The 21,253-nt window shown below is 33.2% G+C and overlaps 2 protein-coding genes across 3 annotated transcripts in view; both read left to right on the top strand.

Moving 5' to 3' along the window:
• The first annotated feature begins 1,364 nt into the window (after positions 1 to 1,364).
• Positions 1,365 to 10,055, top strand: LOC134705339 (ankyrin repeat and SOCS box protein 8-like). The gene is made up of 6 exons (XM_063564085.1): positions 1,365 to 1,658; positions 2,448 to 2,543; positions 4,003 to 4,104; positions 4,591 to 4,692; positions 5,544 to 5,642; positions 9,909 to 10,055. The coding sequence occupies exons 1-6, from the start codon at positions 1,584 to 1,586 to the stop codon at positions 10,020 to 10,022; spliced, it is 588 nt and encodes a 195-aa protein (XP_063420155.1). The 5' UTR covers positions 1,365 to 1,583; the 3' UTR covers positions 10,023 to 10,055.
• A 3,929-nt stretch (positions 10,056 to 13,984) lies between these two features.
• Positions 13,985 to 21,253, top strand: part of LOC134707828 (ceramide synthase 5-like) — a 39,387-nt gene continuing 32,118 nt past the window's right edge. Inside the window, exon 1 of one of the 2 annotated variants that reach the window (XM_063567901.1) lies at positions 13,985 to 14,090. The gene's annotated coding sequence lies outside the window, so the exon portion shown is untranslated. Of the gene's footprint in view, positions 14,091 to 18,996; positions 19,196 to 21,253 lie in introns of those variants that run through there. The other variant, XM_063567900.1, reaches the window with a different exon arrangement.

The following is a 21,253-nucleotide window of genomic DNA, read 5'->3' as shown; positions in this document are numbered from 1 at the left end:
AAGTGTCTAATAGGGTTGCTTACAATGTTTAGAAAGACCAGTGAATTGATTGATGGTTGCTAAACGTCCAGTGACAAATAGTTCATGCATGTTTTGGACGACTAATAAATAGTCTTTCGATTGAAGTCGACTGAGAAATTGCTTATAATGTCATTGCTTATTATGATAATCTGTTTGTCGCTATTTAACCTATGACGACGTTGTCAATTTCATGTCAATTTCATTATCAACGCCACGTGTCTCCTTAGTTTCTAGCGAATTTTCCATTTCAAGCGAGTAGCATAGAGAAAGGTGAAACGAGTGCCAATGAGACAACTCTCCAACCAATTCGCAATTTATAAAAGTAAACCATTATAGATCAAGGTACGGTCATCAACACAGAGTCTTGGCTCACATCGAACAGGAATAAAGGGCCCTCAAAAAATTACTAGTATAAACCCATTCAAAGGGGGAAACTAAAGGTCCAAAATATTTATTTAAAAAAAACGAGAAACACTTATGAACAACATCAACAAACGACCACTACAGCTGAACATCAGATTCCTGACTTAGGACAGGTGCAAACAGTTGCAACGGGTTTTAATGGTACTAAACCTTCGTCCTTATCTCAAACAATCATTTGTGTGTACCATCACAATATAGAAAGATTTAGGACGACTTTTAAATCGAAACAGACTTTCAGTTCTTCCTCAATACCTGTCGTTTCTGAAATATATTTTATTAGTGATTAATCTCTATATGAGTTTTGTAGAATCAAATCATCTAGGAGGAGTTGGAATAAATTTTCTTATTACAAAACTTTCCAATTAAAGTGAATGATAATCTACGATTTCGAGTACCGACAATATCGGAAATGAAGACAGGGGTAACGTTTGTTTTGATAAACTCGTTTGTTTCACATTTATAGATTTTGGGATACATTGTCATATTTCATATTTCCGTTATAAATTGTACAAAATTCTGCAAGTAAAAAAATGTATGGGGATCTTCAATAATTGCACTTTCATGAACTGTTACAAAGCATTTGTTTCACTTCACAAGAGTAAGGATCGAACATGTTATTCAATATGTTATATGTCCTTGCATATAGTTATAATGTAAAAAAAAGTGTAACCTCTCAAGTGTTAAAACTTTTACAACTGAAATGAAACGTAAAGATCTTTTTGTGAGAAGCATTTAATTGCTCACAGTTTAATTAACATGATTGTTAAAACAAAGTGTATTTTAATCTTTTTTCTTTTTAAATTGTTTTAGATAAGTAATTGTCAAATACTGTTGTGCACTTGTTTTGAAATATTAATATTGCCGTGAATGAAGGACAAAACATGTTTTAAATTCGATTACACAAGAATTTTTACTACGAGTCTATGTGCTGCATTGTCTCACTAAGGACAAACTTCTGGTAAATGAAATCCGTGCCTAAAATTCGGCTGGACGATTTGTTGAACTAAAAGTCGATTGTTTAATATGGTATCCGATGGAACTCGATATTGTTCGTAGAAAAAAACGACAATTTATTGTTTTTCGTAATACTTGAAGATATCTTCAACTTGTGATTCGAAGATATATTGATTACGTTCAAGATGAATATTGACCGAGATATAAGAATAAAATCACGGACAGAAATCAGAGAGGACAACAAACTTCGGCTTAACAGGGTGAGATTTAACTTTAAGCTCTTGCATGTACAATGTTTTCTTTTTATTTATTATCTTTTTTCATGCATTCCTTTTCTTTTCTTCTGTTTCGTTCTATTTTAAAACAAGAATGTGTCCATAGTACACGGATGCCCCTCTTGCACTATCATTTTCTATGTTCAGTGGACCGTGAAATTGGGGTTAAAATTTGGCATTACGAGGAGAAAGATCATATCATAGGGTACATGTGTACTAAGTTTCTGGTTGATTGGACTTCAACTTTATCAAAATCTACCTCAACCAAAAACTTTAACCTAAAGCGTGACAGATTGACGAACGAACGAACGGACACACAGACCAGAAAACATAGTGCCCATAAATGAGGGGGAGGACAGGGGGTACCTTTCTCCCTTCTCCCACCCCTCTTCTCCTTTCTCCTACCCCTCTTCTCCTTTCTCCTACCCCTCTTCTCCTTTCTCCTACCCCTCTTCTCCTTATTTTATTATTTTTTTATTTACCGGAAAAAAGAGAGATATTTTATTTTTTCATATTTTATTTTTTTCTTCAACCTTTTCTCCTTTCTCCCAGCCTTCCTCTCCTTTCTCCTACCCCCTTTCTCCCTGTCTCCCTTACCCCTGTCCTCCCCCTTATAAATTGAGCATAAAAATAAGTAAGTATCAACAAAGCAAAAATATATAAAATAAAGAAAAGAAGGACTCCACATCCAAACTCTCAAAGTATTGCAACACAATTTACCAGTTGAGCATTCAGAACATCGATTTATCTTTAATCCGGTTGTATTTTTAACAGGAAATGGCTAATGCATCAAAGTTCGGACGAACAGCGCAGGTCCAGAAACTATTACAACTCGGAGCAGATGCCAATTTTGTCTCTCCATCAAATTTTGTAAGTCATTTACCATGTACATACCATATTGGTAAATAAATGGTTTCTATTTTATTTTAACAAGACTTTTATTATAAGCCATAATCAAGGGTTTTTAATTATTGACAATTCAAAGAAAAAGGAGAAGAAAAAAATACAATTACAGAAATGGTTGTCTTAAGACCAATTTATAAATATTCTGTGTTTGTTGGAATTTTCTGATTTTGGACGACCAAATCAGAAAATCGCCCCTGACACAGAATCACAAAAGGGTTTAATTACCCCGTTAATTACACCACAGCTAGATAAGCGCAAACAAATAAATAGTCAAACACACGCAAAACAAAATTTAACAAATAGGAGACGTATCGAAAAGTGTAAGCATGTTCTGCTTTGTGTGGTAACAGTCGTGTCGAATAATAAACCACGCCCGTTAATCCAGATAACCAATTACAGAACAGGCTAGCTGCAATAGGACATGCGTTCCCATTTAATACCATTCTAAACAATTGGGCTGTTTTCTGCGCTTTGTTCTGTTTGTTGTCTTTGTGGCACATTCACCACTTCCATTCTCAATTTCAATGATCTTTAATTGTTTTGCTATCGTGAATATTCCACTTGTTTATCCGTCGTTGTAAAGGCCGATGCAATATCCATGTACATTGAACTTTGCAATCGTGCACATCAGATTTTGGTATATGTTACCTGTAGCATCTTCAGTCATCGTTAATATAAAGAATTATCAAAAGTCATTTCCCGTGGGGATCATTTTAATACAGACATCCCTTAGGGTATCATTATATACAGATAATATACATGGAAAGATTACTCTCTGGCAGATGTATACACAGCCGAGATGTTGAGTTATTCCATATTATATAGACATTATGTAAATTTTCATTTCTCGTGGAAGACAATATTTGGATAAAGGGTCCCCTTGAGCATCATTAATAGACAGATAACCATCCGTGCGAGGTCTGTATAGCCAGTCAAGGTCGTTAAAAACTTCCATCATCATATACAGATATTATGTTCACACTTCGAGTTTCATGATCATATATACTAAATAGATACAAGGATTGAAATTTTGTAAATCAGACGCGTGTTTTACTTAGATCAGTGACGCTCGAATCAAAAAAAGGTCCGCAAACAAAGTACTATGATGGGGAGTCCGGACCCAAAACTCCTAAAAGTTTTTCCCTGGCTTTATTTATAAAGTATTTTTACTATTTGTCGGCTTTCCAGGAAAAACCTTTTAGAGTGTCAGTCAAAGAAGCTGTATAACCAATATAAGGATGTGAGTGGAGCGGTCATTTGATAAAAAAAAGTTTAAAAAAAAACCTACTGACAATAGAGGTAAATTTTCCACAAAGAGCTCACAATTTATACTGTAGCAAGTTTAAGGTTTTTTTTTTTTTAGCTTTTTTTTGTTATTCAACAAAACAAACTTGAATAGATACTAGTTTAATAAATATTGTAGGGCTACACAGCTTTGCATCATGCCGCCAGAGAGGGACACACAGAAAGTGTAAACATATTGTTGAAGTATGGTGCTAATACAGAAGCTAGAGACAAAGTAGAGGCAAGTCCTTTGTGCAGCTTGTTTTTATTATTCGCATAATAAGCTTTTAATTTTAATCCTTTCGCATGACATTTTTGTATCACTCATTTTAGTCGTGGTTTGAGTACGTGCATATATGCCACATGTTTGTGAAATAGCTTTTGACGCGTTACCTCAGTGGTAGAATGTACAATGTATGATAGATATAGGAAGATGTGGTGTGAGTGCCAATGAGACAACGCTCCATCCAAATATTTTTTTTGTTAAAAGTAAACCATTATAGGTAAATGTACGGCCTTCAACACGGAGCCTAAGCTCACATCGAATTACAAGCTATAAAGGGCCCCAAAATTACTAGTTTAAAACCATTGATGCCTATTCCAGCGCAAATGACACTCGAATATGTTAAATTTCATTATATGAAATGGCTAATTTCTATTGCAATTCCTAGGTACTAGTTTGTTTGTGCAATTTTTTTAAAGCTTTATTTCATATTATATATAACAGCATCGTACCCCATTACACTGTGCAACTGCAAGAAATAAAACAGAATGCATGGACATGCTGATTACCAAAGGTGGTGCATTTATTGATGCCAGAGATAAAAATGTACGTAATTTTGTGTTTCTTAAATAATTCTAATTGTTAAATGGAATAAATAAAACTTTTAAAATAATTTAACGATGTTAGTACCCAGGTACCATTGTTTCTAAAACAGAGGCGAAATATATCAAAGGAATAATCAAAATGACAAGCGTGAGAAAACAAACCGACTACGCCATGGCAAAAAGACGAAAAACGACACAAGGTCATAGTGTAAGACTATTATATACATACTAGAGACAAACATCAGTATATAAACACAAAAATAGAAAACCAAAGCAACAATAAATAAATGTAACAAATGTAATACCAACACGGTTTGCTTAGTGTCACCTTTTACAGCTTTTTTTTTTATTTTTATTTTTTTATAGGGTTCACTTCTTTCTAACAAACGATGCAAACGGCTAAGCGCGCACACGTTTTGGTCATTTTTTTTAGACATACGATTGCAAAGTTTACATAAACGTTGACAAACTATGCAAACGATAAAAATGTGTCTGCAGTTTGTTGTTTGTTAGTATAAACGCTACATTTGTTTCTTACTTCAACCTGATTAAACGAAGTATTTGTTTCTACGTTTGTAAAAAGCCTGTTTACCAACAACATGTGCATGCATTATTGAAAGTTCAAACAGGGTCAGTTAACACTGATTTAACTATACTTTTGTAGAGTTTAGAAAATAACAACAAACGCGACACAACGTTTACAAAATTTTGGTTAGAAAGAAATGCGGTCATAATAATTCTTTCCTTTTTACTCAAATTGCTTGTTTTTATAGTAACTTTTTAAGTAGATTTGGATATTTAAATGATTTACCTATGAGCGGACATAACAGATTATTGACATTCTGATTTCAGAATAACACAGCTTTACACATTGCCGTCAGTGTGGGCAACGTTAATGATGTGACGTTGTTGGTAGAAAGAGGAGCTGACAAAAATCTTAAAAATTATAAGGTAAGAAAAGTATGTCACAATCTTTCATAAACTTAAAATGATAGAAGTCATTATCGCCATTTTTCGAAATTTTCCTTTGATCTTACTAACTGATGATTTCTTTTCTCAGCACAGTAGAGTGATGGAAAACTGTCGCTAGAAACTAAGGGCGCACTTGCACGGTGTCAATGAAGTTAAAAACGTCGTCATAGGTAAAATACCAATAAACAGATTATAAACAGATTATCATTGGTCATCTCAACTTGATTATTTTTCTCACTTTTGCTAGAAATTCAATCTCGTTGAGATGACCAACGATAATCTGTAAATATTTTAACTCTAAGAAGTGTTAATAAAATTGAGATTTACTCAGAATGGAAATTAGGAATGTGCCAGAGAGACCACCCTCGGACCAATGAACAGACAAACAATCGAAGTCTTTATCACAGTGAGAAAATCCCGCTACCGGAGGCGGGCTTCGGTTGGCCCCTAAACAAAATATGTTCTTTTCGGTTATCGGTGCATGTTTTAGGGCTTATTAATATCATTGAATGTTGACACACATCATAACTTGAAGTCTTACAAAGGGAAAACTGAAGTGCAATTTTGGTTAACTTATATTCTCACCTATGAATAGCCCAGATTATATGTTACAACTGGAACTGACATCTATGTCGGCAATTTAGCCTTTTGTATCGATATATATATATATAGGTAAAAAAGTTCGAATTCGAAACAAGAACACAATTTAAAGTCGAAAATGCGAATACGACAAAACGCATAGCATTAATATCAGAAGTTTTTTCCAGCAAAATAATATTTCCTCGTATTTGGGAGCACAGAAATTTATCGTATGGGTCCGTTGATGGCCTGTTGCTAGGAAAAATTTCTGTCCCTATATGACATACCCTATAGTTTTCTTGTGGCGGTACCCAATTACCCACTTCTACATTGTACAGCAGAACCTACATAGTGTATCTTATCATTTTTGTCGAGCCTTCGGCTTAAGTCGAAAAAGCGAGACTAAGCGATCCTACATTCCGTCGTCGGTGTCGTCGTCGTCGGCGGCGTCCACAAATATTCACTCTGTGGTTAAAGTTTTTAAAATTTTAATAACTTTCTTAAGGTGGCACCCTACAGATATAGTAATTTTTTTTCCCCCATTGAATTTTTTTTTAAATTTGCATACATATACTATGCAATGGCCTCTATAAAAATTTGAGTTAAAAATAGTATGTCACCAGACTCGTTTCCATGGTAACGGTCGCCAAAGTTGGTATATCACGTGTATGCATAAATACATACCTCATGTAGAAACTCTGGATTTTTTTTAAGCCTTTGAAAGTATTTTGAAAGGTTTGTTTTACAATTATTACAAAATTATTATTTAAAATGAAAATAAAACACAAATAATGGCAGTTTTATTCATTTTAATTGATTTCGGCTACAATTTCATCAACACTGCACCACAAAAAAAAACACAGATTTTGTTAAAAATTTCTATTTTTCTTAAATTTCCAAAAAAATGGTCCAATGAATATTTTTTTTAATTTGACATAAGATGGTCATTACAATGAGCTTTGAAAAGAAATAAAAAAAAATATGGGTCACCAGACTATTTTTTGCCCCAAAAACGTTTTTGTGACCCCTAAGGAAACAGTGATCAACAGCAGTTTTTTGTATATCATTCATCATCGGTGACCAAACTTCACCAAAGTGTGACATATGTTGTCATATTCTTTGTTAAACTAACACAGAATAATACAGTTTCACAAGGCAATGAAATGAGAACATTTATTTTGTTTCTATGAACAACGGTTACCATGGCAACAGGACACGAAGTTGGAAAATTCAAGTTTTTGCATTGTTCTGATGTGCAAGAGTTACAACCCAACAGACAATAGAAGATCAAATCCCATGATTTTAGAGCAACAGCACATGGCTGCTATGTAAATGTAAACAAATACTATGATACATTATAATGCAGCTTATATTAGCATTACAGTGGTATTAAATGAGCAAAATAAATTAGTCAGAAGTTAGCAAAAATCACCAAATATTTTTTTTTTTAAATATCGATTCATAGATAACAGTCGTGCAAGTAAATGGATAAAAAGACTTTGTCACCTTTTCCTCAATAAATGATTTAAGTTGATGAAGCATAATGATAATACATTATATATTTCAGTTGTCATAGTAACATAATCAAAACATTATGAAATTATAACTTTTTCAAAGGTTTTTCAACTTTCTTTATTTTGAATGCCTCAATAATCAAGCAAACATATAACTGTTATATTTACAAATATGTAAATAGTTTACTCCTCTGATTCAGTCAAGTATTGATTGATAGTCATAGCATTATTAGAGTTCACTTTGTTCTCAGTCAAAATTGTCAATCCTTCCATATTGAATAGTACATGTTGCTCCCAGTCAGATATATCATATTACTAATAGTGGCAATTCTTTTCTTTTAAAATCTTTGTTTTCTGGTTATCTGTTTCCCTCTCTAATTTCTTATTCATACTTTCCCAAACTCTCTGGGTAAACTTTCCTGGGGAATATTCTGATGCTGCATTTACCTGAAAAATAAATTATTTGTAATGAAAAGGTGTAATATATACAAATAAACTACTAAATCAATATATTATTTCAGTGAGTACAAGATTAATCCAATCATGCATTACAACATCAATTTAAAAAGATTGTATTATACCTGACTAACAAAGGTACTCCTTAAGCGTTTTATAATATGATATATGGCCAGGTTTTTGAAGTGATTGCAATAATTAGGTCAGCTGATGGGTATGCATTTTATATTGCTTCTGCATATGATGGACATCCTTTTGAGTGGTTTTTGTTTTGTGTACAATGACACTTTGGCATGCAATAATTGACACTATATATGCTATAGGCAGCATTATAGTGTCCAATGCAAATTCAAGGTCTACATGTATATTTAATAGGTGTGACCTTTACTGTCTACCTTAAATCAATACAGCTGAACTGTTCTTTTTGGTATAAATTTGCATATATGCAGCATGCGACCAAGTTTGTGATAAACATAAGTTATCTACATCACAAAATTATCTTCATTGTCATAATTGTGGCACATAAGAACCAGTGGCAGTCTTGACTAGATACTTTGTATTTAAGATATCATATAAAATACAGTACAAATCAATAGTGTAAAATGTGATCACTGTGACCTTCTTTTGCCTGGAAGCTGAGTTACTAACTGAGACTCTGAGAGTATATATAAGTTTGCATGATCTGACACCTTTTAGTTGCTGAGATATACATTTGTTGTATATGAAATTGGATTTTTAATGTTACCAAAGTCAGTGAAGTGGAAAATGTAGGTCAGTGAGATCTGTGTACAAATTTACATGATCCTACATTTTATAGTTGAGTGGACTAAATATATTGGATTTTTTACCAAACTTGGACAGAAGCTTGTTTATGATCATAAGATAGTATCCAGAAGTAAATTTTGAAAAAAAACAAAACAGTTTTCAATATTTTACTTGTAAGTGGACTTAGTTTTTAGGCAGGGAAACATTACATTCACTCTGTGGTTAAAGTTTTTAAAATTTTAATAACTTTCTTAAACTATCCTGGGTTTGTACCAAACTTGGACAGAACGTCACAGAAGCGTGTTTATGATCATAAGATAGTAGAAGTAAATTTTGTAAAAAAATAAATCCCTTTTTTCCATATTTTACATTTGAATGGACTTAGTTTTTCTGCGGGGAAACATTACATTCACTCTGTGGTTAAAGTTTTTAAAAATTTAATAACTTTCTTAGAACTATCCTGGTTTTGTACCAAAATTGGACAGAAGCTTATTTAGGATCATAAGATAATATCCAGAAGTAAATTTTGTAAAAAAATAGATCCATTTTTTCCATATTTTACATTTGAATGGACTTAGTTTTTCTTCCAGTTAACATTACATATGTATAAAGTCTGCAGTTAAAGTTTTTAAAGCATTTATCAGATTCATAAACTATTCTGGATTTTTACCAAACTTGGACAGAAGATTCTTAAAATCAAAAGATTGTATCAAGAGGAATATTTTATTGATTTTTTTCCTCATTTTTGTTGAGCCTGCAATTTATAGCAACAGTAGGCGAGATACTGGGTTCCGCGGAACCCTTACAAATTTTTAAGTTGTTCTTGTCCTGAACATGCATAAAATATTTGCCATTGGACGTAAACCGAAAAATACAATTGATGTAATTTTGACGATGTGTATTATCATACTTTAATTTCATAATTTTTCAGGACCAAACTCCAATAGTGTTAGCTGTTCATAAAGGAAATGAAGATTGTGCGGATGTATTGCTTCGTGGACCACATTTTAAAGATGCTAGAAGTTACCAAAAATGCACACGATAGCATATACTCGTGTGACTCAGCTGTACTTTTTCGTGTTGAGTCTGCAATGATGATTTTTGTTCAAAGTTAATTATATCATTTTGTCTCTGGAAATGTTGTATTGTGGATGTAAACATATGTTCAAATACGTCAAGCTAACTTCTAAGTTTCCACTCTATAACCCTTTTTTATAAAGTGTCCCAAACAACTTCAGCCGTCATAAGTATATACCATCTTACTATGAGGTTTTGAAATTCAAGAATAGTTAATGCAGCATGGCGTTTTCCTATCTTGCTGTATACTATGTTAAATGGAAGTTATTTTGGCGGAATTTTACCGTTTACAGTAGAAAAGATTGGATCGGATGACAATACGAATACTAAAAATCCGTGACAAAAATTAGACTATGTACTTTAATTCAGTCACTAACTCACTATGTCGCGGGTGTGTTCTAGCTTATATAAAAAGAAATATAGCATCCACATATTTAGAGGTATAGAAACGAGGCTTTATGTACATGGATTTTTTTTTTCTTGAATACCGTTATAGTAATAACTAATGAAACTAGAGGCTCTAAAGAGCCTGTGTCGCCCACCTTGGTCTATGTGAATATTAAACAAAGGATGCAGATGGATTCATGACAAAATTGTGTTTCGGTGATGGTGATGTGTTTGTACATCTTAATTTACTTAACATTCTAGCTGCTTACAATTATCTCTATCTATAATTTACTTGGCCCAGTAGTTTCAGAGGAGAAGATTTTTGTAAAAGATTACTAAGATTTACGAAAAAATGGTTAAAACATGACTATAAAAGGCAATAACTCCTTAAGGGGTCAACTGACAATTTTGGTCATGTTGACCTATTTGTAGATCTTACTTTGCCAACATGTATTGTTTTTTACAGTTTATCTCGATGTATAATAATATTCAAGATAATAACCACAAACAGCTCAATTTCCTTATAATTCACAGTTCAGGGGCAGCTCCCAACAACGGGTTGTCCGATTCATCTGAAAATTTCAGGGCAGATAGATTTTGACCTGATAAATAATTTACTTCATGTCAGATTTGCTTTAAATGCTTTGGTTTTTGAGTTACAAGCCAAAAACTGAATTTTACCCCTATGTTCTATTTTTAACCGTTGTGGCCATCTTGGTTGGTTGGCCGGGTCACGCCACACAATTTTTAAACTATATACCCAAATGATGATTGCGGCCAAGTTTGGTTTAATTTGGCCCCGTAGTATCAGAGAATCCTAAAGGGGTCAACTGACCATTTCGGTCATGTTGACTTATTTGTAAATCTCACTTTGCTGAACATTATTGCTGTTTACAGTTTATCTCTATCTATAATAATATTCAAGATAATAACCAAAAACAGCAAAATTTCCTTAAAATTGCCAATTCAGGGACAGCAACCCAACAACGGGTTGTCCGATTCATCTGAAAATTTTAGGACAGATAGATCTTGACTTGATGAACAATTTTACGCAGTCAGATCTGCTCTAAATGCTTTGGTTTTTGAGTTATAAGCCAAAAACTGCATTTTACCCCCCATGTTCTATTTTAAGCCGTCGCGGCCATCTTAGTTGGTTGGCCGGGTCACCGGACACATTTTTTAAACTAGATACCCCAATGATGATGGTGGCCAAGTTTGGTTAAATTCGGCCCAGTAGTTTCAGAGGAGAAGATTTCTGTAAAAGTTAACGCCGGACGACAGACGACGGACGACGGACGCCGGACGCCAAGTGATGGGAAAAGCTCACTTGCCCCTTCGGGCCAGGTGAGCTAAAAATAAGATTGCTATGGTGAGGAAAATATTTCGTTATATACGACATTTCCTTATTTGAATACTCTAAAATACTTCATTGCTTTTTATTTGGCTTCATGATTTGAAAGGACCGAATTTTAGCTTGATGCAATTGCAGACTGAAAAGCTTACAATTGGTATGGAATTAAAACACATCATATCAATGATTAAAATGTCTAGACGTTAATTTTGTTTAAAGATAATTCCCTCAAGAGGGCTTATGTATTTGATTAATGACTTTTAGTGGCGAGTCAGTTAACTTTCAACAATGTTCAAAGTCTCACTCGAATAAAGTTTCGATTAACAGTATGTAGTGTGTATGGTACATTCGTTTTCGAGAAAGAAAACCCATTTTGTACGAATTAATTACCCTGCAATGGCAGAAGGATAATTATTTTGACACTGAATTCTCCATTATTACAGCTTTAAACCCACGAGGGATTGTATGGTCGTCTGATGATGAGTAATGATATATACGTTATGTCCTATTGTATTTTTTTCATGTAGGTTTATATCATATCCATAACAAATATAAAAAAGTATAAAATAGAACGACCAACGTAAATCATGCAAGTATCTTGTCTCAGGGGGGGGGGGGGATAAATCGCACCTTGAATACCCATCCAAGAGTTAAAATATTACTTTGCTATTAAGCTGTGTACTACGATCAGAGTTTTTAATGACTTGGACTGGCTATACAGCCCTTGGACAGTCGGTTAAGGTAGCTGAGGTGTCTTCCGCCATCTTGGATTTGGGGATGTAGCAGATAATAATTGGTCTATATCTTTAATGAAATATGTCACGGAATAGAAGTTCCTTCATAATATAAGTTCCAAAAGGAAAAGATATTCTGGAATATTATTTCCACAGGAATAAATATTGCAGTATATGTTCCTTACAGAATAAATGGTATAGCATATTTGTTCCAACGGGAATTCAAAGATATTATGACAATAAAATTGAGAATGGAAATGGGGAATGTGTCAAAGAGACAACAACCCGACCATAGAAAAAAACAACAGCAGAAGTTCTCCAACAGGTCTTCAATGTAACGAGAAATTTCCACAACCGAAGGCGTCCTTCAGCTGGCCCCTTAACATAACTTAATTAATTGTTTATGACAAAGTTTCCATTGGAACTTCTGTTAGGTGGAACAAATAAACGTTGACAATGTAAATGTAGAAAATTATGTTTTATCAAATTTACGGCTGTAATTTATAAAAAAATACCAACCATATTTGTGTTTGATTCATTTTTTTTTCAACTTTGCCAAATATGGGGAGATAACTCAGACAAGGTAATTTTATTATAGGACGTGTTGTGAATTTACATCTTTTAATCTTTAATATGTAGCAAAAAAACAAGGTCGGTGTGACATAACGACAAGGATAAGCAGATTCTGACTTAACATTATGTTTATACTTACACGAGTAACACAACGTGTGCAACATGTGGAGCAGGATCTGCCTTACTATTCGGAGCACCTGCAATAACTCTCTATGTTTGATGTGAAGTTCGTGTTGTACATTCGTTAGTTTTCTGTGTTTGTTGTTTGTCTTTTGATTATTTTGTGTTTTGTTTTGCCATGGCATGGTCAGTCTGATTTATGAGTTAAGGTATCCCTTTGGTATCTTTCGCCTCTTTTATATCAAACAAGAGAAGAAGACAAAAAAAACACGAGACGCCGCTTAGAGACTACTTGAAATGCATATCTTTGGAAATTTTCATGTTTAAATTTTTAATATATGGAAGGTTTTCTACAAAGGCTCAGTTAAAATTTAAAAAAAAACCAACGCCAAAGCAAACCGTTGCCGTTATAAGCATTTTGAGATTCTCTTTTAACAGTTTTTGTTGACATTTTTTAAAAGTTTGAAGTCAATATCGAAACAGGCTATTCAAGTTTATTTTTCGAATCTAATGCTCAGACATAGTCATTTGACACATTAAGCATTCAAAGACCCTTCAGAAATATTTTTTAAAGTGCTATTATTCAAATTCTCACTACTCAAAGTTCATTGTATGAAATTTCGTTCCCATTTGATCAGAATGTTAGTCTATGATATATCGAACATATGTTTCCTCTTGCGCCGCTGACGTTTACAATTAGTATCAGATTTACACGTGAGGATTAATCTACAATGCATGTTGCCTCTTCATTGCATTGGACATTCGTGTATTGTTTATAGTTAAGTGTACGCGGGTCAGGATGATTGTATATTGATAGTGGATTACTAGCAGGTCTATATTTTTCTGGTATAAATCTGAATAGATATCCAAGGTAAGAAACATTTAACCATATCATTTTCCAGAGGCAAAGTTAGGGGGACAGGGTGTCCCGCCCCGGGCCCTCCAATTGTAGTAAAAATTTTGTGGATTATTTAGGGAATCACTGAAGCATGACCCCCTCTCTATTAGTCAGTGCCCCCTCTTTATGAACATTTCTGGATCCGCCTCCGTTTTTCATAATATATTTGAAATTATCCTTGTAAAAAATAATAAAGATTTTGAATTGCAGTTGCAGGGATGATAATTTATCATATTAAAACTCAATGAGGGGGTCATGACAATGCTTTTGTTATTTATGAAGCTCCATTAGGGTGTCAGACCCATGCCAACCCAAATCCGCATCTGAATTATTCTCTATTAATATTGATTTGAATGTTGCTTTAAAAATGTTCATAACAGGATAATAATGAAGCCATACCTCAGAAAGTTTGGATCCGAATCGGTCCTCATTGTCCATTATATTAGAAATAAAGCAGTCCAGAGCTTGATTATAAACGGGTTCGATATGATTAGCATATAGTTACCCCTTTAAATACTATAGAGAAAGGACATTGGCACGTTATTTTGTAAAAAAAATTGCAAGTATAGAACCACTGTCCTTGTGCTTTTTTTACCATTCGCTTGTGCTATATCGTCTTGTATCCTTATACAGAAAAATATTCATTTGTTCTATCATAACATTCATAAATGAATAATGACTTCTAGTCAGAAAATAAGATAGAAACATATGAATACTAAGTCTTATAAGCAGGTCGTTAAACACAAGTACCCGTCTCTGTAAAAAATAACTTTACTCTTTAGTACCTTAACGTAACACGTACATAGTTAGTTTTTCTATTGTAATTGTAGAGACAAGTACATGTGTCGTAATGCCATCTTGTTTGAGATGAACGTTTTTATTTCCTTCATAAAAACCTTGGCAATAGCTTTTTTTGTAGTCTGACAGTTTTTGTCTATCCATTAACAATTTAATTTTGGATGCAACACGCCTTCTGATTGGCTGACGTTATTTTGTTATGAGCCCATATACATAATTTAGTCATGTGACCGTGACGTCATCAACGTTTTTTCATGGTTTTCTACGGTTTTACTTTAAAATGAAATTTAGAATTAAATTATAAGAAATGACTGTAATATTTTTTCTGTCTATTCGAAATAACATAAAAAATTTGGTGCACACTGTAAAATAATTTTTTATGTTATTTCTTCATAGACAGAAAAAATATTACAGTCATTCCTTAATCATTTATACTGTAGACTTATTTTTTAAAACTTGTTTAGCGTTTATTTTTAAGTTTCAACTGTACATGTTTTCGTTGGGTTTTTTTCAAGATAAAGGTAAAACACTATAGTGAAATATTGATTAAAAAAACCCATAATCTAATGGAAATATTTTCCAGGTGTCCGACTGTAGCTTAAAATAGAAACTAGTTTGAGATTTTTTTTTGGTACCTTTTATAATGACATCGATTTTTGCATAGATTAACATGCTCTCAGACCCCAAGGGTGCAACTCCTGAGCGGACTTGTTTGTGTTCCTAAAGAAGTTATTGACTTTGCAGTCACTAATCGTTTGAATACGATATCTACTCAAAGACTCAGAAATCAACCTATCATCTTTTTTAAATGTGACAAATGAAGCAAGAATTTAACTTTTGTATACGTGTGGTGAGACCAGTGATGTAATTAGAATTATTGTTAAATCTATAAGCGACATGTACATTTCTAGAAATGCTTTATTTCGTACTAAATAACTTTGTGGTACCACCTCCTCATATATATATATATATATAAATATATATAGAGATTAATACATGGCCTTTTCCATATCAGCCTGGATATCATCCCGAGACCCCCATATCAGCCCGAGACGGAGTCGAGGCGCTGATATAAGTCGAGGGGTGATACCCAGGCTGATATGGAAAAGGCCATGTATTAATCGCTTTATCATATACTTCCGTCAATAGTTTTATGTAAGGCAAAAATAAAATAAAAAAAATACAACAACTCAAACAGTCAAAAATTTTATAAAGAAGTTAAGTTATGAATCCAATATACTATAATTGTCAACCAACAGCATCACTACCTCCATATATATGTACATTCATGATTGTATGGTAACATTTCCTATAGAGGCATTTTGAAACATTGAATATTTGGAAGAGTTTCATGATCATTATTACTCCATGTTTGTTGTACTATAAAATGATTCATCATTGCCAATAGCATTTGTTAGTAAGTACTAAACTATCCCCACAAAAGTTCCCGTAAATTTTGACGTCGTCATCAATATCTGACGTCACAATGGAAAAATAAACAACCGATACCGGAAACACCGGAAGTAATTTGCACGAGAAGCACTGTTATGGGTTTTTGCACGAGACGCCCCTGATATGGGTTATCAGACTGGGCTGATATGGGTTATCAGCCTGGGTGGGAAATTATGGCTTGTGTACTTCCGTTCGTTACACATATGCAAAAGCAATCATATTAATGCTAAGTATATGATAAATAAATATATACAATGTTTATGAATTTGGTATGATATATATGTTTGTATATTTGTGTATAACCAATGTGTATTGTCTTGGTATCAATCCTTACGGTAATTTTGGATTTCAAACCAATAAAAAATACTTACTTACTTACTTACTTACCTATCAAAATACAGGATTTCGTGTTTTGTACTCTCATGAACAGAGTAAAAGTTTTCTGACCAAAATGTGCTGAATTTGGCGTTAAACACAAACCAATCAATAATCCTAGCTTCAATATTTCATTTACAAGCGATCTGTTTCTATAGTGAAAAAAAAAGAAGAGTTCCGGTAACATGTGTTCGTGTTGTTATAACTTGTACTTATTACTACTATACTAATTGTCTTGATACATATCATTGTTTTAAGTTGATGATAGTATATTGTATGCCTTTTGTTGAGGACACAGGGTAATATCTAATATCAAATTACAAGCTGCTCTAATGCTATGTGCTTGTACCGTAAAAAGTGGAATTTGAAAATAAATTCTGTATTTTTTTTTTATCATATGATATGTTTTTAAAATAGTATTTTATTGTATACACGTAAGGGTGTCCATGGATCTGCATGTATTAAATAAAGAAATATCAAGTGTAGACGAATTAATATTTTAAGGCATACTCTTTGACTCATCTTTTCCCATCATGAATGGATCTTATATATAAAATAGAATTAACTGTAAGAACTAGACATAAAAGAGTGTAAAAAAAAAATATAAAAGTATTGATTTCCAAATACTAGTAAGTTGATTAACAACTTTAAAATCTTTGCCGCATTGGTTACACCCAACTTTAATTACTAGTATACCAGATCTATAGGGTTGTGAAATACGGGGTTTTAAGAAAGGTTCATACAATTGAGTATACAATTTTACTAGGTCTTAAAAAGGATACTTAAAATGTTTATTTATATAGAGAACTTGGTAGATGACATTGGTTGTTTTATATAAAATTAAAAAAAAGTAGAAGGTTTACATGCAGAAAGAGCTTATTACTTAAAAAAAGTATATAAGATATCCAATATTAGCTATTTTGTTACGTACCACTGATAAACATTCAGGTTTGGGCAATCCTGATGTAAGTTAAGACAGAAAAGCGCTTTAGACACATAAAAATATAGTGTTGTTTCATTTTAAACAAACTATATGCTAATGAAACGTTATTTCAGCTAAATGAAAATGTTGTAAAGAGAGTATTTTTAATGATTGCAATTTGCAGTTATTCTGCCATGAAAAGTACCTAACATGTTTGTCAAAAAATATATCATTTATTCACCCCTTTAGCCATGCACACACACACAATTTACATTTTTTTTCATTTTTTGTTTACCAAAATCTCCGGTGTTTATTTTCTATCAATTTGAGTTCCGCCTCTGGTGTATTATCGCAAATGACGGTCTGCACTTTGTCTAGGGAACTATTAATATAAAAAATGTTTTTGAAAGAATATAACGAACTCATTTGTTCTGTAAAAAGATTGATTAAATAAAGATTGTTTTATACATCATTGTGGCTAGTTGTTAAAAGACTGTAAAACAGAACATACCGGATATTGTGCGGTGTTCTTGATGACTTCGCATCAACTGCTGTATATTAAAAGGTCCGTTTGAATTTGCCTTGTGAATGTTGTGACTTGTAGTCGAAGTGAAAATCTAGGTTGCATATCAGCTAATTTTGTTGATATTTGTTAAACCTGGACTCTTATATATGCGCGAGACAGTGACATATATAGCCGGCAGAACTATAAGTCATTCGAGGGATGTATTTCAATACACAATTAAAAAATTCAAACCATTTTTTACGAAAAAAAATCCTATAGCCTGCAGTTCACATCCTTTGCTACTATAATACTAGAGATTGGTAACTGCAATTACTAGTCCTATAACATATGACCTCGGAGGCTTTATTCACTATTTACATTTGCGGTTCTGATATTTTCTTTTTACTATCAATGTGCCACCCGAGCATTAGACAAAAAATAAAAAATGAAAATATCAGCATGAAAACGTCAAATAGTGAATATATAATGCGAAGGCATATATTATAGGACTACTGCATTTACATGTAATGACCATATATAATATGTTTTATTATCCTACGGATTTCATGATTTTGAAACTACTTTTTTGGTACAGACAGTCCTCTTTTAATTTCGGCATACATACTTACTATTATTTAAAGATCGTTTTTTTATAACACATACTAGTATTTAGTGTCTTTCTCGCAGAGAATGCGACCAACAGTGGAGATTTCGAATTCACAATGTTTGCAGGAGCGATTAAACCTTGTCCATATAGAAATCAGCTGACCCTGAGATTTGAACCTTGACCCACAGTAGTTCGCTCGTATCATCAGATTTTTGTCATTTACTAAACATGAATACCCCAACGTGTGCGTTTGATTTACTGCCCTTTCTGTAAACAATTTACCTTTACATTCTGAGTTCTTTTCGCTTTCATACGGATAGAAAACCAGCAGACACGTAGTTTTCCTAGGATACTTTGAGAAGATAGGACCACAATTGGAAATAATCGTTCTTGTTTTCTTACAGCACTCGACAAAACAGGTACTATTGCTAATTTGATCAACTCCCCCTATTTAATAACAAATGATGGTCTTGAAAACTTCGGGAACTTTAGAAAAAAGAAAATTGTTTAAGTGTTTTGAAACTCAACGTTTTATACTCCCCCTAATTTTCAAAGGAACGTCAATTATTAAATTACTGCATTTTTGAAACATATCAATTTACTTTAAAATATAAGGAAAATACCACTGATTAAAGAAAAAGACTGCATGCCTCCTTCACAAAATATGAACAGACAGTGCATTATGTCGTGGGGTGGGGTGCCGGGGTGGGGCACAAATGCATATCTAGAGCCAAAAGCTTTAATGATCGTGTGTCTAGTCTTGTGTATTAAACTACAAATTTTAAACCTATACACGATTCATACTGCCTAGTATATGTAGTTAAATATATAGATTCCATTGATATAAAGGAAGATAAATATATCTGATACATTTACTGTTATCAAATAGTGTACATGATAACAACTGGTGTCAATCTCTAAATCTCTATCAGTAAGATAATTTGGGTGCATTTTACAGGTTGGGGAATATCTCACAATTAGTCGGTTAGAGTATCATATTGATAACAAGATTTTGTTTTGTTTCAATGGAAAATATTGCAAAGTACAATTGATTCAACATAAAAGGCACCTTTTGTGCAGTAGCTTTTTTTGAAAACTGGATTGTTTGATGAGTTTGATGCCTTAGAATATATTATATTTAACAGTAATCATTCTAGCAACTTATTCATTTACTTGAAAATTTGCTAACAAAAAGTTGCTGCTTTTGACCTTAACAAATTCGTTTTTCAATATTACCGAAATTGAAAAATTCAGACATAATATATACATTGATAAAATTGAGAATAGAATTGAGAATGGAAAGAGAGAATGGATAGAGGGACTGTGTCAAAGGGGCAACAACCCGATCAAAGAGTGAACAACAGCCGAAAGACCATGCACCAATGGGTCTTCAACACAGTGGGAATATCCCGCATCCGAAGGCGTGCTTCAGTTGGCCTCTAAACAAGTGTACTAGTCCAGTAATCATAGAGGCCATACTCAAGTTCTAAACATATACACTAACTAAAATTAACCAGATGCTCCGCAGGGCGCAGCTTTATACGACCGCAGAGGTATAACCCTGAATAGTTGGGGCAAGTATGGACACAACATTTAAGCTTGACACAGCTCTGAACTTGGATTGTGATTAAATAGTTGACACAACATAGGTTTCTGACGCAGAATGAATGTGGTCTAAGAAGTTAAACTTAAAAACTTAAAAATTTTAAATTGGACATTTAACTATTATGGTCCAATATCCAAAATCTAAATACATGGTTAGATTCAGCATATCATAGAGCCCCAAGAATTCAATTTTTGATGAAATCAAATAATGTTCAATTCTAGACCCTTTAGACCTTAATGTGGACCAATTAGATGTTTCTTGCTATTGCGCAATACTGTGCTATTGAAGATTTCTTGATATTGCACAATACTGTGCAATTGAAGATTTCTTGCTATTGTGCAATACTCAGTGTGCAATTGAAAATTTCTTGCTATTGCACAATACTTAATATAATAATTTTGGACCCCGATTTGGACCAGCTTGAAAACTGGGCCCATAATCAAACATCTAAGTACATGTTTAAATTCAGCGGCATATCAAAGAACCCACAGAATTCAATTTTTGTTAAAATCAAGCTAATTTTAAAATGTCTTCGACGACGACGTGATACCAATATACGACCAGTCGTATAAAAATCATACAAGACTCCTGTCTTGGGACAGGCGCAAAATGTCATTATGAGATAGTATCCCATCTGGTCTATAATATCCTTAATGGAATAGTATGACCCATTTGGAGATAATACGGATCTGCATTAGCGAAAAATTGACATTATTTACAGTGGACAGTTATATAGCTCCTAAGATTTAGCATTTGAAAATTCAAAGAACAATATGTTGATGGAAATTCATCTGATCTTCTGTTTTCTCTTATTTTCTTTAAAATTGTAGTAAATTCCAGCAACGTGTATTTGTTCCGGCTGTACCAGCAG

This window comes from Mytilus trossulus, chromosome 2 (genome assembly GCF_036588685.1).
Source record: "Mytilus trossulus isolate FHL-02 chromosome 2, PNRI_Mtr1.1.1.hap1, whole genome shotgun sequence".
Classification (NCBI taxonomy): Eukaryota; Metazoa; Mollusca; class Bivalvia; order Mytilida; family Mytilidae; genus Mytilus; species Mytilus trossulus.
Note: the sequence above shows the minus strand (reverse complement) of the source record. Positions and strands in the feature narration are given on the sequence as shown.